General features: G+C 50.0%; 1 protein-coding gene across 6 annotated transcripts in view; it reads right to left on the reverse strand.

Moving 5' to 3' along the window:
• C5H1orf159 (chromosome 5 C1orf159 homolog) overlaps positions 1–27,265 on the reverse strand; it is a 30,341-nt gene extending 3,076 nt beyond the window's left edge. Inside the window, exons 1-11 of one of the 6 annotated variants that reach the window (XM_039912037.1) lie at positions 27,073–27,259; positions 16,739–16,884; positions 9,553–9,658; positions 9,216–9,382; positions 8,926–9,016; positions 6,787–6,862; positions 6,055–6,159; positions 4,246–4,311; positions 1,849–1,983; positions 534–559; positions 399–435 (exon numbers count right to left, since the gene is read on the reverse strand). In XM_039912037.1, coding sequence (XP_039767971.1) covers positions 399–435; positions 534–559; positions 1,849–1,983; positions 4,246–4,311; positions 6,055–6,159; positions 6,787–6,862; positions 8,926–8,997 — 517 coding nt within the window. In that variant the 5' untranslated portion in view covers positions 8,998–9,016; positions 9,216–9,382; positions 9,553–9,658; positions 16,739–16,884; positions 27,073–27,259. Of the gene's footprint in view, positions 1–398; positions 436–470; positions 1,984–4,245; positions 4,312–6,054; positions 6,160–6,786; positions 6,863–8,925; positions 9,017–9,215; positions 9,383–9,552; positions 9,659–16,710; positions 16,885–27,072 lie in introns of those variants that run through there. The other 5 variants (XM_039912038.1, XR_005660021.1, XM_029066370.2 and 2 more) reach the window with 5 other exon arrangements.
• Positions 27,266–27,671: the final 406 nt, after the last annotated feature.

Below are 27,671 nucleotides of genomic sequence, written 5' to 3' on the forward strand. Positions count from 1 at the left end.
GTCTGCAATGCTCTCTGAACTTCTAACGTAAAGGGTCACACTGCACTCCCTGCATCTCTCTGGGCTCCAAACAGAGACAAACTGGTTTACATGGTTCCCTCAAAGGCCCTGCCATCCCCACAGTGCTAGACAATCCTCGGAGCAGCCACAGCAACTGTCAGGAGCAGTGACTATGGGGCAGGCACAGTAATGGCAAGACTCTTGGGTGACTTTTCTGTTTATGTGCACGGACTCCTTTCCATACCACAGGCTCAGCAAGGTGAAGGGTCATGGAGATGGATGCTTTTGGAAGAAGCACGCCTCTCCTCTGTGCCAGTTTCAGTGGGCACAGGAGGATACAGCCCTATCATCACGTGGGGGAAAGCAAGGGGGAGGAGGTTGAGGAGAAGCAAGATTACCTGAGGAGGTTGGAGGAGGAGGAGGCATCATGGCGGCCTGTGGGAAACAATAGGGGGACACTGAGGGTCCCAGGGCACGGCCCTTCCCGCCCAACTGAGGAAACCGAGGGGGTGGGGAGTAGGTACGGTACTTACTGCTTCACTAGGCTGCAGGGCCGAGGCTACGGGAGGAGGGAGAAACATGTTGTTAGTCATTTTGGCAGGGGCGTCATCAAGGGGCCACAGAGCTGGCCTCCACAGGAGGCGGGTGTACTGGGGTGAAGGGGAGATGGCCAACAGTCTCTCGGGGAGCAAAGCACTTACCTGGCAGGGTGGACTGGTTCTGCTACCTTCCCCTTTCACCAACCCCTGCCACTCCCCACTCCTTACCACCGGCTTTCTCATGCTCAAACAGGATGAGAAAAGGTTTCAAATGGTCCTTCGATCTGTCTCTTGAAGAGCTGTCCTGACACCAGGTGGGAGGAAGACCCCAGAGCCCTGTCCCATGGCCCTGGGATGGAGAAGCTCCCACTGCGCACCTGTCCACTCGGCTCTAGCTCCAGGGGAGGAAACGTCCTCTGCCAGCCCTGCTCTCTGCCCTCACCATTCTCTGTGGTGGTTCTTTATCTCAGCCAGACAAGAAGGTGCCAGGAGAACCCAAAAGTCCAAAACAGACCCCACACCTGCCAGGGACTTGATGGTCTCCATCCCTGACATCTGAGTCTTTGCCCTCCCCACTGTTGGATACAATGGGAGATGGGGGCCATAGAAGCCCAGTTGGAGTTCAGCTATGCCAGCTTCGCCTTGACAGGTGGCAACAGCTATTCATCTCCAAACAGCCACCTGAAGCCATGGCTCTGCCTGGGGCACAAGGCCATGATGGCCCAAAGATGGGCAGAGGGTAGAGGACCATGATGGCCCAGAGAGGGGCAGGGGGACCATCACGACCCAAAGAGGGAGAGAAGGCAGGGGGCTAGAATGGCCCAGAGAGGGGCAGAGGGTACTGGACCATAATGGCCCAGAGAGGGGCAGAAGGCAAAAATGGGCAGTAAAGAAAAGATAAAATATTTGCCTGTTGCCTGCCAATGAGGTTGCCGTTGGGCATCTGGACAAGGGCCAGGGGGTCGGCATGGGGCCAGAGGAGACCACCCAGGTACCAGGCTGCCAGTGGGCTGTCAAGCTGCAGAGGTCCACGGTAGGGGAGGGGATGTTCATGAGTTTCCTCCTTGGGATGGAGGTCAGCAGGAAGTGGTCCTGCACAAGACCTCCACTCCATGGTGGAGGAGTGAACACCAGCTGAGGGCCTCCTCCCAGCCCTCCCAGAGCCCTAGGGAGGCTGGAGACTGGTGGACCAGGTCCCCAGAGGGAGGGTCACTAGGCTGGATCAGGGGCTGTGGGAGAGCACACAGCCACTCCCCCATCTCCCTGCAGATGGGGAGCCCCAAAGACATGTGCGGAGGCCCCTTGGTACCTTTATTCCTCCTGTAGAAGAAACCAGGCAGCTTGCGGGTCCGCTTGAGGTAGAAGAACATAGCCACCGTCAGGATCAGGAAAGAGCTGGCGCAGAAGGTGCCCAAGAAGAGTGAGGCGGCTACCTGGGGGCCTCCTGGAACCCAAGGGAATCCGTCAATCACTCAATCATATTTATTGAGTGCTCACTGTGTGCACTTGGAAGAGAACAATATATAATGGATTGTACTGAGTGCTTGGGAGACAACAATATATAATGGATTCATTCCCTGCCCACGAGCTTAGAGCCTAGGAGCCTGTGTCAGGTGAGAGTGGTCAGCAGTGGCAGTGCCTGCTGGCCCCTTCGCCGTGCTCCAAAATGGGACAGAGGGGGGAGGGTACTCCAAGGCTAGTGGTAGGTTAGCCTTGCCAAACCAAGGCAAGCTCTGTCCCTACCCACCAGCCCGGGCCCTCTGCCTGGCTGGCCTCTACAGAGGGGCCTTGTTCCTTGGGGCAACACTAGCACCAAGACAGTGACCGGTAGCAGCCTGTCCAGTGGGTCCTGCCCCTAGCTGCCCCATTTTAATGAGAGCAGAGAGACTTTCCCACCCCTTGAGATCCCAGTCTCAGCCACCTTCTGAGCCCCTACCTCCTCCTGCCTCCTCGGGGCAGCTCTGCTTTACTGGGTCAGAAACTGAAGCCACGTCAGCTGGCGTGTTGGTCCCATCCCTCAGCACAATTCAACTCCTCATTCTGACTCCCTCTAGGCCACTCCATCTGTCACCATGTCCCTCAGTTCTTCCCACCTCAGCCTCAGCCACCAACCCCAACCACAGCTGTAAGGCCTACCTTTTGCCTCTCCCAGCTCCTACACAGGGATAAAAGCTTTCCTTACCTCTCAGACCCCTCTGGTTTCCTCCCTCCCCAGCTTGAAGGGGTTTTTCAGTGGCTCCCAGGCATCCCTCTGATATATAACAAAAGCTCAAAGCTCTAACATGCACAAACTCCCTCCTGCCTGCCCTCTCCTTGATTTCAGCCCAGTTCTGCTGACTGCTCCCCACCTCCCAACCCAGTTCCCTGCATCACCAATTTATCTATATTAATGTCTCCCCCTCTAGACTGTAAGCTTGTTGTGGGCAGGGAATGAGTCTTTTATACTGTCATATTGTACTCCACCAAGTGCTAAGTATAGTGCTCTGCACACATTAAGTGGTTAATAAATACAACTGACTAGTTGACTGACTGACCAACCAGCCCACATGGCCACCTACAGGAAGCGTTGCCTGAAGAACCCCAATCCCTCCATTACAACTCCCCTAGCACGTTGGGCAACTTTCAGCAGGGGGTTGGGTGGGGGGAGGGGAGAGAGAGAGAGAGAGTGTGTGTGTATGTGTGTGTGTGTGTTTTCCCTGCCCCAGGTCTGATGGTCCTGGTACTTCCCTGCTGTATAACTTTATGTTTGCTCTCTTTCCCATTCCAGTTCAGATTTTCAGAGGGCAGGAATCCCTCCATTCTGCTAGTTGTGGGTCTTGGCCAGGGAGAAAACTGCCGTTGGGTAGGAGGGTGGCACTATGGGCTCTCATTTAGAATGGTAAGCAGAGGCAGTGGGGAGGCCCTTGGCTTGGGGAAAGAGGACTTTCTCTATTGCCAGAGTCAGCATGAGAGATGGGCCAGCACAATCCAGGGCTGAAGGGAAAATGGCTCCCTGGCCCAGATGCGGGTTTGAGGGCTGCCAATTCCACCGTTGCCAGGGCTCGCCCCTTGGGGTTTCCAGTTCTGAATACGTACCTTCTCTTTGGTGAGCCACAAGTTTCCTGAAAGCACAGATGAGCCCAACCCAGGCCCAACTCTGTATGGCTCTGACTCAGGGTAGAAGCTGGGACACAGCACCCTTGATCTGGCCCACCAGGCCTCACGATTAGGATGGGAGGGAAATCCCAGAGCCTGGCATCCTGCATCCCTGCTTGCAGTTAGACTGTAAGCTCCACAAAGGGAGAAACTGTTCCTGCTGTATGCTTCCAGGTGCCTAGCCCAGCAGTTGTTGCACTGGGGCACTCAACAAATACTGCTGAATGAACATGTGAATGAATCCCTGATGCAGTCAGGAGGGTTGGGGGCTGCAGCTTGTCTCATGGAGGACCGGTCCCCCAGCTGAAAAAGGCAGAGGGGGGAAAGACACTTTAACAAACTGGTCCTGAAGCCGGGGCCAGGGGAAGGTGGTGCAGAGCTGGGTCTGGGGGAGGAAGAAGACTGCCCCTGGGGAGAGGGCATTTGTCTCCTGCCTGCCCTCTGCTGAAATATGGCTGAAATATGGCCCCAACCCCAAAGGCTCCTCCAGGAGGCCCCAATAATGGCTCTGGGACCCACTGCACCCCAAGACCCATTCCACTCCCCTGCTCTGCAGGGCCAGGTGACTTACCTAAATTATAGGACATGGGCCCAATGGCACTCCTGTTTTCAGAGATGGGCATCCCTTTGCCGCCAACTACACAGGGGAAACTGAGTTAATAATGATAATAATAACAATTATGGTATTTGTTAAGTGCTTACTATGTGCCAGGCACTGTACTAAGCACTGGAGTGGATACAAGCAAATTGGGTTGAACACAGTTCCTGTCCCACTTGGGGCTCACAGTCTCATTCCCCATTTTGCAGGAGAGGTAATTGAGGCCCAGAGAAATAAAGTGATTTGCCCAAGGACAGAGAGCAGAGAAGTGGTGGAGCTGGGATTAGAACCCTTGATCTTCTGACTCCCAGGCCCATGCTCTACCCACTACACATCCTGCTGCTTCCTAGCATTGAGTTAATGCTGCTTAAAGTTTCATGGCAAAACTGGCTGCTGCCTCTTGGCCACGGATGTGGTTGGGAGAGGACCACAGCCCATTTGGTGATTCCCGCTGGGCTAGAAGTTCAGAGGACCTGGGTCCTGGACAAAAGCTCAGACTTACTGAAGGTCAGAGGGACTACAACTGCTAGGAGGTTAGGGAAAAAACAACTAGAGTTTTTTCCCTAACAACAAGTTGCTGGACCTGGGGGTGAGGGTGTTTGAGGGGTGTTTGCCCTCCTCTCAGTCTACAAAGGGTTCTGAGACCATTAGACGGTGATTAGAACTCCAAGTGTGGTCACCCAAAAGAAGCAGTGTGGCTTAGTGTTAAGAGTACAGGACTGGGAGCCAGGAAACCTGGGATCTAGTCCTACCACCACCACTTGCCTGCTGTGTGGCTTTAGACAAGTCCCTTCGCTTCTCTAGCGGAAAGAGTCTGGGATTCAGAGGACATGGGTTCTAATCCTGGATCCTCCACCTGTCTGTTGTGTGACCTTGGGTAAGCCACTTAGCTTCTCTTCACCTCAGTTCCTTCATCTTTAAAATGGGGATGAAGACTGTGAGCCCCATGTGGGACAACCTGATGACCTTGTATCCACCCCAGTGCTTAGAACAGTGCTTGGCACAGAGTAAGCGCTTAAACACCATCATTATTATTTTCTCATCTGTAAAATGAGGATTAAATACCTGTTTTCTCCCCCATCCCTTTCAGAGTGTTCGCCCCATTGGGGGCAGGGACTGTGTCCAATCTTCTATCTACCCTAGTGCTTGGCTCAGTATAAGCGCTTAAGAAAGACCATGATGATTATTAACTTGGTTAGATTCCCCTTAGCCTCCCTGGGATTCCTCCCACACTGAGCTCCCCTCTTCTCCCTCTGCTCCCCCTCCATCCTCTGCTCCTCCCTTCCCCTCCCCTCAGCTGAGCTCCCTTCCCCTCTGCTCCCCCTCCCCACCCCACCCTCTGCTCTTCCCCCTCCCTCCTCCCCTCCCCTCAGCACTGCCCTCATTTGTATATATTATTTATTACCCTATTTATTCAGTTAATGAGATGTACGTCCCCTTGATTCTATTTATCGTGCTAATGTTGTCTTGTTTTTGTTTTGTTCTGCTTTGTTGTCTCCCCTGATTAGACTGTGGGCCCATCACTGGGCAGGGATGGTCTCTATCTTTTGCCAAATTGTCCATTCCAGGCGCTTAGTACAGTGCTCTGCACCCAGTAAGCGCTCAATAAATACTATTGGAGTGGAGCGGGAAGAGCGACAGAGGAGCGCGGGCGCCCCCTGTTGACGGGAGAGAGCGCAGCCGGCTACCCAGGGCCTGCAGGAAAGGATGCAAGCCCACCGGGGGAGAAACGCCCCCCGCCCCCCATGCAGAGGCGAGGATTCCCGGGCCCGCGGATCTTACCGTTTCGGCACTCAGTCCCGTTGATTGAAGCCCCTGTAGGGAGCGTCTCATTCCTGCACTTAACGCAGCTGCTGCTCCCGTCGTCGCCCCAGCGCCTGTAGCAGCCTGCAGGAGAGGGGACAGGGTGGGGGGAGTCTCAGGGGGACAGGGGCTGCCCCGACTTCTCACGTGCAGACAACTCACGCCCCAACGCTCTCTCAACGGTCCTCGTTTGCTTCCCTCGGGCGAGGCTCCGCCCACCTGTACTAGCCACTCAATAAATACTCCTGGATGAATGAAACACTGCTTTATTCATCTAGCAGATGCATCATTTGCCTATTTTAATTGGTTCCTTTTATGTTTTCCATTTTGTTCTCATTGGATGGCCACCACCTGGGTCTGTTTGTCTCCCCAGGTGGATTATCAACTCCAGGGCAGGTACCCAGGTCTCCTTCATCTATGTATGCTTCCTGGTGTCTGGTAGGGTGTGTAATACCAGCAGGTGCCTAATGAGCACATTCACTCGTTCATTCAATCGCATTTACTGAGCGCTTATTGTGTGCAGAGCACTGTACTTAGCGCTTGGAAAGTACAAATTCGGCAACAGATGGAGACAATCCCTACCCAACAAAGGGATCACAGTCTAGAAGGGGGAGACCCGAATGTTCAGGAACAGGAAGACCCAGCTTGGCTGACCAACCTGCTGGGGCTCTCAAGTCCCAGGGGTGTCCCCTAACCAAGGGGTCATCATACCTGGGCTACAGTGCTCTGTGGCTGGGCAGGTGAAGTTTGCATCTGGCATATCCATACAACACTCTGCAGGTGGGACCTAGGAGGAATGGGTTGAACATCAGCTTGTTGAGGATCTGGCGAATGCCAGTATGCACCCGGGACGGAAGAAAGGGAAGATGGGAGGAATAGGTGGAAGGGAGAAGCAGCATGGCCTAGTGGATACAGCATGGGCCTGGAAGTCGGAAGGACCTGGGGTTTAATCCCCGCCCGCTCCATCACTGTGTCTGCTGCGTGATCTTAGGCAAAGTCACTTCTCTTCTCTGTGCCACAGTTCTCTCATTTGTAAAATGGGGATTAAGACTGAGACCCCTAATTGGGGCAGAGACTGTGTCCAACCCAATTATCCTGTACCTATCCCAGTGCTTAGAACAATGCCTGGCACTTAGTAAGCACTTAACAAGTCCATGGGGGTTTTCTCGAAGAATGGTTACTGCTGCCTTCCTCCCATGAGCCTGTCAACTGGTGGGCATGGCCAGCAGTGGTGGACCCGGGAAATTGGGTCACACTATTTTGGGGGAAGACAAACCCAGTTTCCCCAGCAGCAGCATTTTCACTATGCCATAAGAAGTGCCCAACCTTTCTCCCCTCTCTCCATCCTCTGGGCTTGGCACCTGCTCTGTCCTCCTTGGGTCCAGCGGGCAGCCAGGTGCCACCTAGGGTCAGAGAAAGTGGCCCTTTCTCTGCCAAGGGTGAACTTCTGGCAAGGGTGTGGGCAACTCCAGACTAATAATAATAATTACTGTGGTATTTGTTATGCGCTATGTGCCAGGCATTGTACTAAGTCCTGGGGTGGACATGAGAAATTCGGGTTGGTCACAGTCCCTGTCCCATATGGGGCTCACAGTCTTAATCCCCGTTTTACAGATGAGAGAACTGAGGCACAGAGAAGTGAAGTGACCTGCCCAAGGACACAGAGCAGACAGGCAGCAGACAGGTGGCGATGCCATCATTAGAACCCAAGTCCTTCTGACTCAAAGGTCCATGCCCTATCCACTAGGCCATGCTGCTTCTTATAGGGTTGCAGGCGATTCTGTGGCCCAGGGCAGAGGGATACTCAGAGAATGCTCTCTGAGGCTCTCCTCACCCTTATCTGCCTCACTGAGCCCCCCCAGCCCTCACCCACCACTGGCTACAGCGGGACTCAGTGGCGACAAAAGGGAATGAATGCAGGGGGGGAGGGGAAGGTGGCCCCGGCTGCAGCTTCAGAGACCTGGACTGGGCAGAATGGGAGAAAGCAGGAATTGAGGTCAAATACTCATCTTGCTGGGAGCAGCCACCCCTCCAGAGGACTCCCTCACCAAACTGAACCTCTTCTGCCTTCAAACCTTCCCGTCATGTCTCAGTGCCCGCTTCCTCCATCCTTTCCCGTCATCTCGCTTTCGTGCTTTGCCCAAGTCCCGGCTGGACCGTTGGCCAGATCCAGCAGGCTGCACTTGGAGCAGTTTGACCTTTGTGTGACTTCCTCCCTGCAGGGAGTCTCTTTCTCTTGCCTGGGCTAATGTCTAGGAGCCGTGTCCTTCTCTGCCTGGGGGCTGTAGAGAATGCGGCTGGGCTCTCCTCCCTTAGGTGGAGACTCTGGGCTGCTGCTCATGAAACCCCTGCAACAGTCTTGCTCTGGGAAGAGAAAGGCAGATACCCTGGGATTATGGGATTCACTTCTTATATTGTACTCTCCCAAGTGCTTAGTAGAGTGCTCTGCACACAATAAGCGCTCAATAAATACCATTGAATGAATGAATTCTGCCACTGCAATCCAAAAACTTCTTCAAGCTTCCCAAGCCAGGATGGGACTCCAGACTAGGGCCAGGGGGTCATTCTCCCAGGTCAAGACCCTGGGTGACTAGGAAAACCCCATTCCCCCGTCACCCTTCCAAAGGTGTCAAACTCAAGTGTGTCGGGGTGCTGGAGAATCACTTGAAGCCAATTGGGTTCAGCTGTACCCTGGCATCATGGGAACATGGCTGGAAGAGCGTGGTGGGCCTCCAGAGAAAGTGACTTCCTTTCCTGAATGCCCAGGAGGCCAGTGTTGAGGCCATTACAGTCCTTTTGGTTTGAGCTGCGGATGGACTGAGGTTTCTACCCCCAGCCCGTGGCACCTACCGTGCTCTCCGTGGATTTGCTGGTCACATCCAAAAATAGCCTAGTCAGGAGGATGAAACACGGGACGGCCATGCCCAATGATGCCAGGTGCCTATGGAGGAAGAGAGGACACCATCTAAGACACTGACCCTCTTCACCCATATCCAAGGGGACTCTTCTCAAATACTCCCCCAGGGGAAATTTACCCAAGGCACGAATGGGCTGGCACCCCATCAGGCCTGGTGGGTGGGTGGGGAGGGGGGAAAATGTGGGAGGGAGTGGAGGCGGGGAAGGGAGAGGGGTAGACTTACCTTATCCAGGGTAGGGATTGGGGACATTCAAAAATCTTCACTCCTGGGCTTGTGTCTGGCTTTGGCAGGCAGATGGTTGCCAGGTAATGAGGAGTCTTATCAGCCGGTTGTCCCCCTGCAACCCCTGGAGCTGGGCAGCTCCCTATAGCAGCCTCTGGAAGTCAAAGCTGGGGCAACAGGGACAGTCACTGGCTGGGACCAGCGCCGATAAACCCGATCCAGCTGATGATCGGCCACAGCCCCGACCACCCTGGCTCACCCCAGATGTGGGCCCGGCAGCTGGGGCAGAGGGGACACCAGGACCTCCGGCCCATCCGCTTTCCCAGAATTCACTCACCGGTCCGCAACTGCGTAGGGGAATCCGGCAGGCTGAGGCCTCGGCACGCTGGCAGCGGATGGCTCAGCAGGGGGGAACTCGGGGGCCGCCGCGAAACAAGCGTGATCTGTTTGAAAAGTTCATACTGGATTTCAGAAAGGAGCAGCGCCAGGCCTGTCCCAGGACCGAGGCAGCCCCCGCGTGCAGACATTCCCTCCCCCTCAGACTCCAAACAGGCCAGCAGCACGTCACCTCCCTCCCGGCATCAAGCCGAGTGTCTCGATAAACAGAAAACGCCTTTCCTTTCTGGGCGAAGACCCCACCCCCGCGGCTCACCATCTCATTAGGGAAAACAAAAATCTGTCACAACAGCACCATCTGCTGGGTCTCTGGACTCCCATTCTCCCCTCAAAGACACAAAAACACACACACACAAAAGCACACACTGCCGCTCTCCCCACAGAGTCACACTCCACCCCCACGCCCAGCACTTCAAGAGGCTGAATACAAGGCAGTGACAACCACGGCTACAATCTAATAATAATAATTACGGTATCTGTTAAGTGCTTACCATGTGCCAGGTACTGTACTAGGCACTGGGGTTAATACAAACAAATTGGGCTGGACACAGTCCCTGTCCCATCTGGGGCTCACAATCTTAATCCCTGTTTTACAGATGAGATAACTAAGGCTCAGAGAAGTGAAGTGACTTGCCCAAGATCACACAGCAGACAGGTGGAAGAGCTGGAATTAGAACCCATGTCCTTCAGAGTCCCAGGCTCATTCTCTCCCATGGCCCCATGCTCTTTCCCAAATCAGAACTCCCGAGTGCTTCTCGGGAAAACTTCAGAGGAATTACACAGCACTGATGGCCAAACCTCCTACCAAATCAAGATCTGGCCTTTCGCTCTTGCTGGCCCATAACAGTTAAATCCTAACTGGCACACCTGCTGATGGGGAAATCAACTCCAGCCAGAGAGAAAGCCACAAACTTCAATCCCACTGACTTTATTATCAACCCAGCATCCCTGACCTGACTGAAACAACCAGGCAAGGACGCTGGCATGAGGAGCAGAATCTCACTTTGGGGGTGGGGAGGAGAGGCAAAATGACTTCTCCGCAGGCAGAGAGGGTGGGGAAGGGAAGGGGTGATATTTTCAAATATGACCAAATAAAGTAAGGGTAAACTCTCATTCCCGCTGGGCCTGGACGGGCAGTCCTCATTTGGGAAGGTCAATACTAATGAAGGGATCTTAGGGGCTACAGCTCCAGAGGCCAAACTACATAAGTGTGGGGGGAAGCAGGAGGTCACTGCCCAGGGCCATTGATTACAAGAGTAGGCACACACTTCCTGAGCCTTCCAAGATGCCCATCGCTTGGACAAGTCTAAGAAGAGCCCATTTCAGATTTTACAAAGATGGTTACTGCACATGTGCAACATTGGGGTGAGGGGTGGGATGGTCCTAGAGCTCCTATGCAATCTCCACCACCTTAAAACCTGGTTTCCTCTGATGCCATGTATGCATGGCAGCCAACTTTCATGCAACGGCACCTTACCTGCATGGGAAGAGAGAGGTTGCAGAGCTGGGGAAGCAGAAGGAGTCCCTCCCTGCTCCTACCCCCGCCAGGAAATACCTCTTTTCCACTGGGATGGGGCAGTGACCGGGACAGGCTTTCCAAGGAGGACTGGAGATGTCAGAGGGAAACCAGGTTGCTGGCCCAGGGCAGAGGGGTGGAATCAAGAGGTCAGTGGGAATCTAGGTGCTTCTGCCGGTTCTACATAGCCACCACTTCTCTCAAAGAGGCGGGGAAAAACTAGCAGTGGCACGGGGAGCCAGTGTTGGGATGGTGACTCTTCCTGGGGAACCTTCGAGCCCTTCAGCCTCCCCCAGAGGCCTGCCTCACCCCACGGAAAAGGGGAATGGTTTTAGGGTCGGGAACAGGACAAAAGCAAAGCCAGGGAGGATGGCTCCAGTGATTTCAGAGGAGGACAAGAGCAAAACCAGGGAGGATGGCTCCGGTGATTTCACAAGCTATGTGACAAAATGTGTCAAGTGGGGGCTCCACAGAATGGATTAAGCCAAACAAAACTCAACATTTTCTGAGCTTCCTGGTAACTAGAAGGGCTCAGGGATCCTGGCCTGACAACCAAAATGGAGGTCTGCATTGCTACTCTTGTGAAGGGATCCCAAACCCTGCAAAGCTTTAAATCCCAGTGCAGAGGGTGGGGTCCTGTGCCCTAATTCTGACTATTCTCACACCCAAAGAGTTCTAGCCCATGGAGACCTGCAGCAAAGCTTAGGTAGGGCTAGTTAAGTAGCCCCCTATAGCAGGGGTGGGGCTACAGGTGTTCAACAGGCTACCAGGGCAGCTCTCTACAACCGACTTGACATCCTTCCACCCTGCCTTCTGGCTAGAATGGATTTCCATACAAAAATCTTGGTCTCTGCCCTTTGAGGCCTTGAAAATTTTGTTTCCATGCTATATTTGAACAGAGTCGGCTCTGGGCTTCAAAATGCAAATGCTTTGATCCTGGAGGAAATTGGAATTCTTGAAGAAGAAGAAAAAACAGCACCAATGGCTTTAAGGTGAGCAATTATTTCCCCTTCCCTACCTGGAAATGAGGGAGGCTTTTTAATGGTATTTGTTAAGCATTTACCATGTATTAGGCACTTTACTAAGTGTAGGGATAGATACAAGCTAATCAGGTTAGACCCAGTTTCTGTCCCACATAGGACTCAAAAATCTTAATCCCCGTTTTACAGATGAGGTAACAGAGGAGTTATGTGATTTACCCAAGGTCACACATCAGACAAGAGGCGGAGCTAGAACAGAACCCAGGTCCTTCTGACTCCTAGGCCCATGCTCTATCCACTAGGCCACACTGTTTCATTAAAGTTCTAAGTTTGAGATTTCCACAGCCCAGGCCAGGGGCAGTAAATAGATCAATGTGGGTCTAGAGGAAAGCTCTTGAAACTGTGAGTCAGGATGCCTGGGTTTCAGTCCCCCTTCTACCATTGGCCTACTATGTCTCTTGGAAAAGTCACAACCTCTCTGGGCCTTAGTTTCTTCATCTGTAAAATGGGGATAACAGATGGATTGTGAGGCCCATAAGGAATGGACAATGTGTCCAATCTGATAACCTTGTATTTACCTCATCACTTGGCACATAATAAACACTTGATAAATGACATAATAATAATAAAACAGGGGAAATTACCTGAGCCCAGGTTTGAGGAGCTGCAAGGTGGGATGGACAAGGAGAGATGGGACATTCCCTTCAGCTGCTTCCAGACTTCCACCTTACAAACACAGGCTGACCCCAGGCAGAGTCAGGGAGCCTGTTATAAACAGGGAATGAAAGCTTGGGGCCCAGGAGACAGGAAGCATCCCAATGTCCAAGAACGGCTGCCAGTGCTGGGCTGCCCGTAGCCTGTTTCATGCCAGGGAGAGGGCCAACCGAGACTAGTGGAGAGGCAGGATAACAGCAATGAGCTGCCACATATGTGGCTGCTCTTCAAGTTTAAAGGGTCACCCCAGGTTGGGACAGAAAATATATGCAGAAATCCACACACCTGGAGAGGAACTAAAACTTCCAGATTATCTATCAATCAATCACTGGTATTTATTGAGTGTTTACTGTATGCAGGTCACGCACTTGCGAGAGAACTATATGACATAGTTGGTAGACATGATCCCTGCCCACAAGGAGTTTACCTTCCCCACTAATAGTGATAATTGTGGTATTTGTTAAGCAACTACTATGTTCCAGGCACTGTGCTAAGTGCTAGGATAGATATGAGTTAAACAGGTTGGACACAGTCCCTGTCCCATGTTGGGTTCACAGTCTCAATCCCCATATTACCGGTGAGGTAACTGAGGCCCAGAGAAATGAAGTGACTTGCCCAAAGCCACAGAGCAGACAAGTAGCAGAGCCGGAATTTGAACCCATGACCTTCTGACTCCCTGGCCCATGTTCTAACCACTCCACCATGCTGCTTCAGTTCCCTATGAGCAGGGAACATGAATACCAACTCTGTTATATTATTATACTGTACTATCCCAAGTGCTTAGTACAATGCTCTGCATTCAATAAATATGATTGATTGGTAGAGGGGGAAAGCAGCTGCTGTCAGATTAGAATTCAATCGAGTCACATTGCTGTCATCACACTTTGCTTAGGTGAATTAATGCTCGGGAAGTATCCTGCTGATCTCAACTTCTGACTCTGTGACCCTGCTGACTTACAGACCCCACCGACTGTATCAGACCTCCATAACCTCTTCAACTCTCAGTGACCTCACATCACGCCTTTTTCCCTTCTTTATGTTCCTATCCCCAATTTCACATTCCCCTCATTTCCAGCTGTCTCCTGGGGAGATAGCTCATTTATTTTGGAAAATAAGTCCATTCTCCATTCTGGAGAAGCGTTGTTCCCACATCCCCACCTTGGGCCTGGAATTCCCTCCCTTTTCATATATGCCAGATCACCACCCTCCTGACCTTCAAAGCATTAAGATCACATCTGTTCCAAGAAGCCTTTCCCAATTAAGCTCTCTTTTCCTCAGCTCTCTCTCCCTCTGCATCGCCTATACACTTGGATCTGTGGCCTTTGGACATTTGGTATTCACCCCACAGCACTTATGTACATACTTATACATTAGTTGTTTATATTAATGCCTGTCTACGGCTCTAGACTGAAAGCTCGTCGTGGACAAGGAATATGCTTCCTAACTCTGTTGTTCTGTACTCTCCCAAATGCTTAGTACAGTACTCTGCACACAGTAAGTATTCAATAAATACCACTGATTAATTAATGGACTCCCTGACATCTCCCACCTTGATTACTCTATCAGCCACCTCACCTTTCTCCCTGTTTCCGGCCTCTCCCCTAACTTCATCCTGCTTCCCGGGTCATTTTTCTAAAATTCTGTTCTGATTATATTTCTCCACTTTTTAAAACTCTTCAATGGTTACCCATTTCTTTCCACATCTAGTGGAGATGCATTCCTAATCACTGGCTTGAGGGTTTTTGTTTGCTCTTTATCCTCTATATCCACTCTTTTTCTTCTCCCAGCTCACTCACCATTCCTCCCAAGTTAATCTACTCACTGTGCCTCCTTCTTGTGTTTCCCACCTCTGACCCCTTCCTCATGTTTTTCCTCCTGCCTGAAACTCCCTCCCACTTCAAATCTGCCCAGGCCTCAGGTCTCCCCATCTACAAAGTCTCCTGAAATCCCACCTCAATTAATCAATCAATGGTATTTATTGCATGCTTACTATGTTAATAGTACTGTTCTAAGCACTTGGGAGGGTACAAAAGAATTAGCAGATATGTTTTCTGCTCATAATGAGTCTATAGGGGAGGACAGACATTGATATGAATAAATTCATAATCTGTAATAATTTTCAGATATATACATAATAAAGGCCTGATACAGTGGCTAAAATGTGGAAAATGAAGACCCTCCTTCGAAATATATAGCTAACAAAAAAATGAAGGTTTGGACACTGAGGTCATTCTACGTACTTAAATGTATTAAGGAGTTGGAGAGATATGATCTTGATGCATTAGGATCTCTAAGGGTGAATAAAGGATGCAAATCAAGTGTGAGGCATGCAATAAAAATACACATTATGGAAGAATATCAATTTTCAGGAACTTACATTTATTTTCCTGCCACATCCCCCCTATCAGCAGTTGAAGATCCCCTTTCCTCCTTATCTCACCATTTCTAGTTTGTAAGCTCCTTGAGGACGGAGATTGGATCTGCTACTTTTATTACTGCATGCCAGAGGTACCCCGTCCAGGACACTGCAGGCCATGGGCATTCAATCAGTATTGCTGATTGACTAACAGGTAATTTAGGATGGGAGAAGAGAGCCAAAGTGGAACACCCCTACTGTGAAAGCATAGGCCTTGCCTATATCCAGGTCAGCTACACTCACGGAGGAGAAATCTTTGAATCAGCCGGCAAGGCATTCAGATTGTCTAGAACCCACACTTGTCCCTTACCCTTTTCTCACCAATGGTATGTGTTAAGTGCTTACTATGTGGGAGGCACTGTACTAAGCACTGGGGTAGATACAAGTTAATCATGTCCCACATGGGGCTCACAGTCTTAATCCCCATTTTCAAGATGAGGTAATTTAGGCCCAGAGAAGTGAAGTGACTTGCCCAAGGTCACACAGCAGACGAATGGCAGAGCCGGGATTAGAATCCAGGTCCTTCTGACTTCCAGGCCCATGTTCTATCCATTAGGCAATGAGCTTCTCACGCTGCTTTACCCTCTGCCCAAAACTCTGCCAAGAGTCCCAGCCCAGACCCGATGCAAACCTGCAGTCGTGAGCAGGGCACAAGTCAGAAGAAGCAGGATGAGGTCTGGTCGGCTATTTTGGCTATGTTGATGAGCCCAGAAAAGTAAAAATGATTTTTTAAACAGTATTTAAATGTAGAGCAGCACAGCCCACTGTAAAGAGCATGGGCTGAGGAGTCAGAAGGCCTGAGTTCTAAACCTGATTCTGCCATGTGTCTGCTGTGTGATCTTGAGCACGTCACTTACCTTCTCTGTGTTGCAGTTACCCCATCTGTAAAATGCGAATTAAATTCTATTCTCTCCAACTTGGACTGTGAGTCCCATGTGGGACAGAGACTGTAAACTTGTTGTGGCCAGGGAATGTATCTTTTACAGATGGAGCGCAGGGCTGGGAGTCAGGTGGTCATGGGTTCTGATCCCAGTTCCACCACTTGTCTGCTGTGTGGCCTTGGTCAAGTCATCACTTCTCTGTGCCTCAGCTACCTCATCTTTAAAATGGGAATTGAGACTGTGAGCCCTACATGGGACAGGGACTATGTCCATCCCAATTTGCTTGCATCCACTCCAGAACTTAGAACAGTGCCTGGCACATAGTAAGCACTTAAAGACCACAATTATTATTATTGTTATATTGTACTCTCTCAAGCACTTAGTACAGTGCTCTGCACACAGTAAGAGCTCAATAACTATGACTGACTAACCTGATTAACTTGTATCTACCCAAGTGCTTAAAACAATGCTTGGCACATAGTAAGCGCTTAATAAGTACCATAAAAAAAAAGAAACAAGAGTAGAAGGAGGTTGGGCACGTGGTGCTGAGAGGGGCAGAAACCAGAGTCATTCACCAGACAGTGAACCGAACCTCTGCCGGTGTCATATGAACCACCAACCTCCCTGCCGACTAGGGTTGAATTACACCTTCCGCCAAGGCTGTGACTAGAAGTCTGGGATTGTGGTTGGCTTCGGGCTCCTTGGGGCACACGTCTCCAGGCTCCATGTGGGCAGCAAGCCACTGCTAAGGCACCAACAGGAAGCCCTGCAAGCGGAAGAGAGGTAGGTATTGCAATATCTCCTCTCAGGATTCCAGGCGCAGGCTAGAAAGCCTCAAGGCTTCATTCAGCAACTCCAGTCTGTGCTTGCCCTTTGCTTGCCCAGTTCTAGTCATGCTCAGGAGCAAAATTCCCTTTTTTTTGAAATGGTATTTGTTAAAACACTTACTCTGTGCCAGGCCAGAGTAAGCACTGGGGAAGATACAAGTTAAGCTCGTTGTGGGCAGGGAATGTGTCTTTATTGTTATATCGTTCTCTCTAAAGGTGATGGAATGAATGAATGAAAAATCAGGTTGGACACAGTCCATGTCTCACATAGAGCTCACAGTCTTAATCCCTATTTTACAGATGAGGGAACTGAAGCCCAGAGAAGTGAACTTACTCAGCCAAGTTCACACAGCAGACAACTGGTGGAGCTGGGATTGGGACCCAGGTCCCTGACTCACAGGCGCGAGCTCTATCCACCAGGTCAAGCAGCTTCATGCTTCTACCTTTTCTAGGAGATGACTCCCACATTAACCTCCTTTGCCCTGACCTCTCTCCTGCTATCCAATCCCGCATCTCCGCTTGCCTCCAGGAAGTCTCCTTGTGGACAGCCTGCCGGCGCCTCAAACTCAACGGGGTTCAAAACTGAACTGCTCAGTTCCCTTTTAAACTTTTCCCATCTCTGCTGGCAACACCACCATCCTCACTATGACACTGCTCCCATCCTCGACTGCTGCTTGCTGTCACAGCCAATCCAGGTTAACATCTGCTAACACAATAACATTTGAGAAGCAGCATGGCTTAGTGGATAGAGCATAGGCCTGGGGATCAGAAGGACCTGGATTCTAATCCTGGCCCTGCCACATGTCTGCTATGTGACCTTGGGCAAGTCACTTAACTTCTCTGTGCCCCAGTTACCTCATCTATAAAGCATGAGACCCATGTGGGACAGGGACTGTGTCCAACCTGATTAACTTGTGCCTACTCCAGTGCTTAGAACAGTGTTTGGCATATAGTAAGCGCTTAACAAGTACCATCTACTGACTTTTCCTCCAAAACTATTCATGGCTCCTCCACTTCCTCTCCATTCCTGCAACCACTTTCAATTAATAATATTTACTGAGCACTTACTGGGTACAGAGCACTGTACTAAGCACTTGAGAGAGTACAACAGAGTTCACAGATATGTTCCCTGCTAATGAGTATACAGCATAGAGGGGGAGAGAGACATTAATATAAATGATTTCTGAATATGTACATAGGGGCTGAGGGTGGGGTGAATACCAAATGCCCAAAAGGCACAGATCCAAGTACACACACCATGCAGAAGGGAGAGGGTCATTACAGCAGCTCAAGCTCTCATCATATAATAATAATAATTACGGTATTTGTTAAGTGCTTACTATGTTGCCAGGCACTGTATTAAGCACTGGGATGGATTCAAGCAAATCGGGTTGGACAGAGTCTCTGTCCCATGTGGGGCTCACATTCTCAATTTCCATTTTACAGATGAGAGAACTTAGGCACAGACTGTGAAATGACTTGCCCAAGGTCACACAGCAGATATGTGGCTGAGCCGGAATTAGAACCCACGTCCTTCTGATTCCCAGGCCCATGTTTTATCCACTATGCCAAGCTGCTTCTCCCGCATCATATCCCAGCTGGATACCTGAATCGGCCTTTGAGGCCCCAGCCTCTCCCTCCCCATTTCAGTCCGCACTCCATGCTACCACCCAGATCATCTTCCTGAACATTGCTCATGTGCAGATCCGTAATTAATATATATTAGTGTCTATCTCCCCCTCTAGACTGTAAGCAGAGAACGTACCTACCAACTCTGCTATAGTGTAATCTCCCAAGCGATTAGTACAGGGCTCCGCACACAGTATGAGATCACTCAGCTCACAACTCCCCTCCTCTCTTCTGGCTATACTCTGCTCGTCTTACTCGCCTCCGACCCCTTCCTCACACTACCTGCTTATGTCTACAACTCCCCCTACCCATACGTGCCAGACTTTAGCCCTCTCCACCTTCTCCCCTGCCCACCCTCCCAAAAGACCTCCAATCTCTAGAACCCCTCCAAGTATCCAGGACCATCATGCCCCATTTATATTCCCTACCCAGGCTCTCTTCTCTTGATCAACCAATCCACCTCCTCTACCAACAAGTCTTTCCCAACTATTCATCAATATTCCAATTCTTATTGACCTTTCAGTCTGCTCATGCACTTACATATTTATGGAATTTTTCAGGAATTGTGCAAATATGCATATTCAATATTTCTATGTCTCTCTCCCATCAGAATGGGAGCGCCTCATGGGCCCAGACTATGTTTTGTGCTTTTCTTGTACTCCCAAAGTGCTTAATACAGAGCACTGCATTTGGTAGGCACTCAATAAACACCACCAGTGCCACAGTGAGAAGCAGAATGGCCTAGTGGACAGAGGCCAGGTGGAAAGAGCCCGGATCTGGGAGTCAGAGGACGTGGGTTCTAATCCCAACTTTGCCACATGTCTACTGTGTGACCTTGGTCAAATCACTTTACTTCTCTGGGCCTCAGTTACCTCATCTGTAAAATTACAGCTGGGAGCCCCATTTGGACGGGGGCTGTGTTCAACCTGATTACCTTGTATCTACCCCAGAGCTGAGAACAGTCCTTGGCAGGTAGTAAGTGCTTAAAAAATACAATTATTGTTATTATTATTAATTACTACTAGCCCTTTCTAAGTCATCTGGATAAGCGGGGAGGGTGAGACTCACTGGCTATTTCCTGGACTGTGGGGGTTCAATTAGATAGAAAGCAGTGTTTGATGACCATAGAAACCTAACTGTCAAGGGGGCTGGCTTGACTGATTTGACCTCAAGAACCCCTAAACCAAATTCTCCCAAAGACTACTTGGGCACGGCAAGTGGCAAACCCTGTGGGTGACTCCCACAGCTGGGGGTGGGGTGGAAGTGGATCTACACGCCCTGGCCTGGTTGGCATGACAGGTCTGTTTGCCAAGCAAATGGGTCCTCTCACCCAAACCTTCCTGACGCCGGGAAAGCCAACACCAAAATTTCACGGACACAGACTCCTCCCAGCCTGGCTGCACGGAAGCATGGCAGCTGAGAAACAGACTTGGCTTTAGCAACGTGGGCCCTCGGAAGTTGGACCTCTCACTTAAGATGATAACCAGAGCTGGGCAGACTCTCGGGGCTGACCCGGTTAGAAGCCAGGAGGAGGACTGGGAAGGATGGTGGAAAGGGTGCGGGGAATGAAGAGGGAGGCATTGGGGGGGAAGGAGCGTGCCCAGAGTTGGGATGGGCCCTGCTGTGGGTGTGCCGCAACTCTGGGTGTGACAGCTAAACGGGAACAAGAACTAGAGAAGCTCAGGTAGCTACAACTCCTGAGAGGAATCAGGGATCTGGACACAGGCTCCCCTGACTCACCATCAGGTTCCCCAAACACCACCTACTAGCTGTAAGCTCCTTGTGGGCAGAGAACCTGTCTACCAATTCTGCTGTAGTATATTCATTCATTCAATTGCATTTATTAAGTGCTTACTGTGTGCAAAACACTGTATTAAGCGCTTGGGGGAGTACCATATAAGAATAGACACATTCCCGCCCACAACGAGCTCAAAATCTAGTATACTCTCCCAAATGTTTGGTACTGAGCTATGCATACAGTAAGCACTCAATAAATACTATTGAATGATAGGGAAGTCTTGAAATTAAGTGAGAGGCAGCTGACTCCCACTAAGGAAAGGTCCCCTCTCCTCTTTGGAGTCCTGAAGAGGGTCCTAAAAGCAAGGAGATGGCTCTACAATCGTTTCATTCAACATCCTTGACTGTCTTCTTTCCATCCCTGTCTTTCCCTCCGTGACTCAGCATGGACCACCAGACAGTCCTGACACTTCTCTAGTGACCTAACAAGCTTGACTTTCCTCTCTCAACATTGACTTGCCTCTCTCAACCCCTGACTCTCCCCAAGTGTCCCAACATGAACCACCCAACATCCCGGACTCTCCTCTCTCCACTCCAGACTCTTCCCACAATGACAGTACGGACCATCCAACAACCCTAATTCTCCCCTCTCCCCTCTCCATTGGGACTCTCCCACAATGACCCAACATGGACCATCCAGAAAGAGCCTGGGCTTGGGAGTCAGAGGTCATGGGTTCTAATCCCGGCTCCGCCACTCATCAGCTGTGTGACTTTGGGCAAGTCACTTAACTTCTCTGTGCCTCAGTTACCTCATCAGGAACATGGGGATTAAGACTGTGAGCCCTACGTGGGACAACCTGATTACCTTGTATCTACCCCAGTGCTTAGAACAGTGCTTGGCACATAGTAAATGCTTAAAAATGCCATTATTATTACTATCTAATCCCACTAAATTCTTCATCAAAGGCTCACTGTAAATGAATTTATCCAATCCCTTCTTGAATCTCTTGCTATTTTTGGCCCGTCCAACTTCTTGTGGGAACAAATTCTATTCACTCACACCAATTGGGAGAAGAGTTTCCTTTGGTTTGTTTAAACCTTTCACCCTCAGACTCCAGGGGTGCCTCCTTACCTTGGTGCCAGGGGACACAACAATTCCACATATGCTCTGATCACACACTCCAGAATTTTGAATACTTCGATCCTGACCCTTCTCAACTTGCATCTTCCTAAAATAAAGATCTTGACTCTTCTAATCTGTCCACACATGGAAACTGCTCCACCAATCAAAACAATCCAATAATAGTATTTATTGAGCACTTTCCTTTGTTCAAAACCATGCACTTTGGAGGATACAATAGAATTAGTATTCCTGCCCTCAAAGACCTTATACTTTAGTAGGGGAAGACAGACACTAAAATAAGTTTGCCTTCTCCAACTCGGCCCCCAAAAACCTGCAATCTCTTGCCCCACCTCCTCTCGATGCACAAATGCGCATCTTCAACTCCACCATCCCCAGCAAACTCATCTCTTTCACCACCAATTCATCCATTTATCTCGCACCTGCAGCCGTCAGCCCTGGCTCACCTCCACAGTTCATTTCCTCCACTCTCGTGCCGCGAAAGATGCTGGCGGAAATCCAGGCATCAGGCCAACCTCAGTCATATTTAATTTCAACCTCATCTGCCCTAACCTCTGCTCAGCAACACTACTCTCCTCCCTCATTGACTCCCAAGCCTACTGCCCCAATTACTCCAGACCTTTAACTCTCTCCTGAAATTCCCAGTGCCCCCACCGCCCTAGTCAAAATCATAACCATCCAGTGCGGCCTCCCAAAAATCTTCCTCTCAATTTCCCAGCTTCCTCGTATCTGCCTCCAAAACCCATCCACTCTCTCATCCTTCTTGACCATCTCTCACAAGATCTCCTGACAGCTCTCCAAATGTAATATTAGTGACATTTATTGAGTGCTTACTGTGTGCAGAACACTGTACTAAGTGCTTGGAAGAGTACAATATAATAATAATAATAATAATAATAGTTATGGTATTAGAGAAGTAGCATGGCATGGTGGATAGAGCACGGGCCTGGAATTCAGAAGGTCATGGGTTCTAATCCCAGCTCTGTCACTCGACTGTTGTGTGACCTTGGGCAAGTAAGTTCACTTCTCTGGGCCCAATTTACCTCATCTGTAGAATGGAGATGGAGACTGTGAGTCCCACCTGGTACAGGGATTGGGTCCAACCCAATTTGCTTGTATCCACCCCAGCATTTAGTAATAATAATGGTGGTATTTGTTCAGGGCTTACTATGTGCCAAGCACTGTTCTAAGCACTGGGGTAGACACAGGGGAATGAGGTTGTCCCACGTGGGGCTCACAGTCTTCATCCCCATTTTACAGATGAGGGAACTGAGGCACCGAGAAATGAAGTGACTTGCTCAAAGTCACACAGCTGACAAGTGGCCGAGCCGGAATTCAAACCCATGACCTCTGACTCCAAAGCCCGTGCTCTTTCCACTGAGCCACGCTGCTTCTCTGGCACATAGTAAGTGCTTAACAAATACCACAATTATTAATATCATATGTCTGATGCTGTACTAAGCACTGGGGTAGATGTAAGTTGAGAAGCAGCGTGGCGCAGTGGAAAGAGCACGGGCTTTGGAGTCAGGGCTCATGAGTTCGAATCCCACCTCGGCCACTTGTCAGCTGTGTGACTGTGGGCAAGTCACTTAACTTCTCTGTGCCTCAGTTCCCTCATCTGTAAAATGGGGATTAAGACTGTGAGCCCCACGTGGGACAACCTGATTCCCCTGTGTTTACCCCAGCGCTTAGAACAGTGCTCTGCACATAGTAAGCGCTTAACAAATACCAACATTATTATTATTATTATTATTATAATCAGGTCCCACAAGGAAGCTCAAAGTCTAAGTAGGAGGGAGAACAGCTACTGAATCCCCACTTTGCAGACAAGGGAACTAAGGCACAGAAAAGATACGTGACTTGCCCAAATTCATACAGCAGGTACATGGAGGCACTGGGACTTGAACTCTGACTCCCAGGACCGCACTCTGTCCAATAGGCAACACTGCTTCTCAAATCTACTCCCTCATCTCTACCTTTGACCCCATCTCTTCCTCCAATTCCCTCCCTGACCCTCTACAATCTAGTTTCTACTTCCCTTCACTCCACTGAGACTATTCTCTCCAAGGTCACTGTCTCACCAACTCTATATAGCCTCTGCTCAGTCATACCCCTCTTGACAACCTTTGACACTGTGGATCTTCCCCTTTGCTTATAAATACTATCCAATTTAATTTTTCCTTTCCTGGTTCTCCTCCTTCCTCTTTGGCCACTTCTCAGTCTTTCGCCGGCTCTTCCTTTGCCTCCCACCATCTAACTAGAAGTCCTTCAAGGCTAATTCCTGGGCCCTCTTTCTATTCTCCACCTACACTCGCTCAATCAATGGCATTTATTAAGTGTTTACTATGTGCAGAGCACTGTACTAAGTGCTTTGGAGAGTACAATACAATAGAATTGGCAGGCACAATCCCTGACTTCAAGGAGCTTACAGTCCAGTGGGGAGACAGGCACTAAAATATATTACAGACAGGGGAAATAGTAGAGTAAATGATTGTGTACATAAGTACTGTGGTGGTGGGATGAGTATCAAAGTGCTTAAGGGAAACAGAAGCAGGTGCATAGACGTCATAGAAGGGAGGACAAATAAGTGGAAAAATGAGGCATTAGTGAGGGAAGGGCCCTTGGAAGGGTTATGATTTTAGTAAGGCTTTGAAGATGGGAAGAGTGGTGGTCTGTCAGATATGAAGACATCTCCCCTTTCTAGACTGTAAGCTCATTGTAGGCAGGGAATGTGTCTGTTTATTGCTGTATTGTACTCTCCCAAGTTCTTAGTACAGTGCTCTGCACAGAGTAAGCGCTCAAGAAATATGATTGACTGAATGAATGAAGGGGGAGAGAGTTTCAGGACAGAGGAAGGATGTGAGTAAAGGGACATCAGCAAGACAGATGAGATTGGCAGGCTGACAACAGTTTATTGTTGTACTGTACACTCTGAAGCACTTCATACACTACTCTGCACACAGTAAGTGCTCAGTAAAAACATTAAATGAATGAATAAATGAATGAATGAGAGGATACGACTGAATGAATAAGCAGGTTGGATTGTAATGAGAGATTAGTGAGGTTAGGTAATAAGGGGAATGGCTGATTGAGTGTCTTAAAGCCGATGATTAGGAGTTTCTGTCTGATGCAGAGAAGGATGGACAAACACTGGGGTTTTTGTGAGGAATAGGGAAATGGGCACAAAATGATTATTTTAGAAAAAAATCTGGGTAGTAGAATAAAGTTTGGACTGAAGAGAGGGGAGGCTGGAGGCAGGGAAGTCATCAAGGAGGCTGATGCAGTAGCAGAGGCGGAAATAAGTGAGCGAACCAGTATGGTAGCAATTTGGATGGAGCGGAAGAAGCGGATTCTACAGACTTTGTGACAGTAGAATCAATGGGATTTGGTGACAAATTGAATATGTAGAGTGACTGAGGGAGTTGAGGTGAGGATAATGCCAAGGTTATGGAGCTCGTGAGACAGGGAGGATGGTGGTGCTGTCTCCAGTGATGACAAATAGGGAGGTCGGGATTTCAGGGGGAAGATGAGGAGTTCTGTTTTGGACATGTTACGTTTGAGGTATTGGCAGGACATCCAAGAAGTGACATTCTGAATCAATCAATGGTATTCCCTGAGCACTTATGCACAGAGCACTATACTAAGCACTTGGGAGACTACGATACAAGAGGTGTTGCCTAGTGGAAAGAGCACAGACCTGGGAGTCAGAGGACCTAGGTTCTAAACCTGGTTCTGGCACTTGCCTGCTGTGTGACCCTGGGCAAGTCACTTAACTGCTCTGTGCTTCAGTTTCCTCAACTGAAAAAATGGAGATTCAATACCAGTTCGCCCACCTACTTAGACTGTGAGCCCCATATGGGACAGGGATTGTGCCCAACCTGATTAACTGGTATGTAGCCCAATACTTAGAACACGGCTTGCCGCACAGTAAACATTTAAATACAATAACGATATAATAACAACTACAAAATTGGTAGACCCATACCCTAACCACAAAGAACTTACATTTAGAGGAGGAGCAGAGAAAGGGAGAGGTCAAGGCTGAAGAGGTAGATTTGGGAATCTTCTGAATGGAGATGGTAGTTGAAGCCACGGGAGCACATGAGTTCTCCAACTGAATGGGTGTAGATGGTGAATATAGGGGGACCCAGGATGAGCCTGGAGGGACTCCCTCAGTTAGGGGGTGGGAAGCAGTGGAGGGGCCTCAGATAGTGACTGGGAGGGAGCAGTCAAATTGTAGGAGGGGAACCAGGAGAGGATGGTGTCAGCAGAGCCCTTAGGGAGCTCATTCACTACCATGGCTTCAGCTGACCACCTAAATCCCAAATCTTCCACTTGAGTCTTGATGTCTCTCTCTCCTCCCCTGTAATCTCACACTTCCTCTTATCTCCAGTCATCTCCATATAGATGTCCTGCAGGTATATCCAGCTCAATATATCCAAAACAGTGCCTCACCTGCCCACCCAAATACCTTTTTCCATCTAATTTTCCCATAGAGTTGGTAATACCACCATCCTCCTCATTTCTCAAACCCAAAACCTAGACATTATTCTTGATTCAATCCCTTTCAATCCAAGTATTCAGTTTGTTGTCAAATCTAGTCCTTCCATGGCACTTCCAGAATCAGCCCTTTTCTTTCAATCCAACTGCCACACCCCCCCCTCCGGGTACTTGTCTTCCGGTGAAGCAGCGTGGCTCAGTGGAAAGAGCACGGGCTTGGGAGTCAGAGGTCATGAGTTCGAATCCCGGCTCTGCCACTTGTCAGCTGTGTGGCTGTGGGCAAGTCACTTAACTTCTCTGTGCCTCAGTTACCTCATCTGTAAAATGGGGATTAACTGTGAGCCTCATGTGGGACAACCTGATTACCCTGTATCTAGCCCAGCGCTTAGAACAGTGCTCTGCACATAGTAAGCGCTTAACAAATACCAACATTATTATTATTCTCTGTGCCTCAGTTACCTGATCTGGAAAATGGGGATGAAGACTGTCATCCCCACGTGGGACAGCCTGATGACCATGTATCCCCCTCCATCGCTTAGAACAGTGCTTTACACAGAGTAAGCGCTTAATAAATACCAACATTATTATTATTCTCCGTGCCTCAGTTACCTGATCTGGAAAATGGGGATGAAGACTGTGAGCCCCACGTGGGACAACCTGATGACCTAATATCCCCCTCCAACGCTTAGAACAGTGCTTTGCACATAGTAAGCACTTAATAAATGCCATCACTATTATGCTACCTAAACCCGGTTCCCCATCAGCCTCGACACCCCAAACCCCGTCCAACTCCCTTCTAGCAGCGAGGCTCAGTGGAAAGAGCCCGGGCTTGGGAGTCAGAGGTCACGAGTTCGAATCCCGGCTCTGCCACTTGTCAAGTGTGTGACCGTGGGCAAGTCACTTCGCTTCTCTGTGCCTCAGTTCCCTCATCTGTAAAATGGGGATGAAGACGGTGAGCCTCACGTGGGACAACCTGATGACCCTGCATCTCCCCCAGCGCCTAGACCAGTGCTCTGCACATAGTAAGCGCTTAGCAAATACCAACATTATTATTCTAGCACGAGGCTCACTTCTCCATCTTCCCCCCACTGCCCAGGCCCAGCCAGGAACCCAAACTCACCCCAACCGCCTGCTATCCGCCAGGTTCCTCTTTCGTACCCCCCGGGCGGCCACCCAGCCCAAGTCCCTCTGGGACTTGTAGTCTCTCTTCTTAGGTCGCTAACGCGCCGGGCTGCGCCGCCCTGGCCGGCGAACTACATTTCCCGGCGGCCCCTGCGTCGCCGTCGCCGCCCGGCACCTGGCGTCCTCCATTCAGGTAAAACTCTTCGGTTCGCTCCGGGATTTCGCAAAGCCTCTGGGCGGTGCTGACGCGAGGGATTCTGGGAAATGTAGTCTCCAACCCCTCCCATCCGCCCGCGCGGCCTGGGCCATCAACCAGGAAGGCGAGAAGTGACGGGACTACGTTTCCCAGGGAGGCTCGCGCACCGGCCATCTTGGGCGTTGCTAAGAAACGGAAAAGCCCTAGGGAGGGAGGGGGGACAGGTGTGGATGGTGGTATTTGTTAAGCGCTTCCTATGTGCAGAGCGCTGTTCTAAGCGCTAGGGTAGATACAGGGTAATCAGGTTGTCCCGCGTGAGGTTCACAGTCTTCATTCCCCCATCTGCAGGGAACAATAATAATAATAATAATGTTGGTATTTGTTCAGTGCTTCCTAAATGC

This window comes from Ornithorhynchus anatinus, chromosome 5, assembly GCF_004115215.2.
Source record: "Ornithorhynchus anatinus isolate Pmale09 chromosome 5, mOrnAna1.pri.v4, whole genome shotgun sequence".
NCBI classification, from domain to species: Eukaryota; Metazoa; Chordata; class Mammalia; order Monotremata; family Ornithorhynchidae; genus Ornithorhynchus; species Ornithorhynchus anatinus.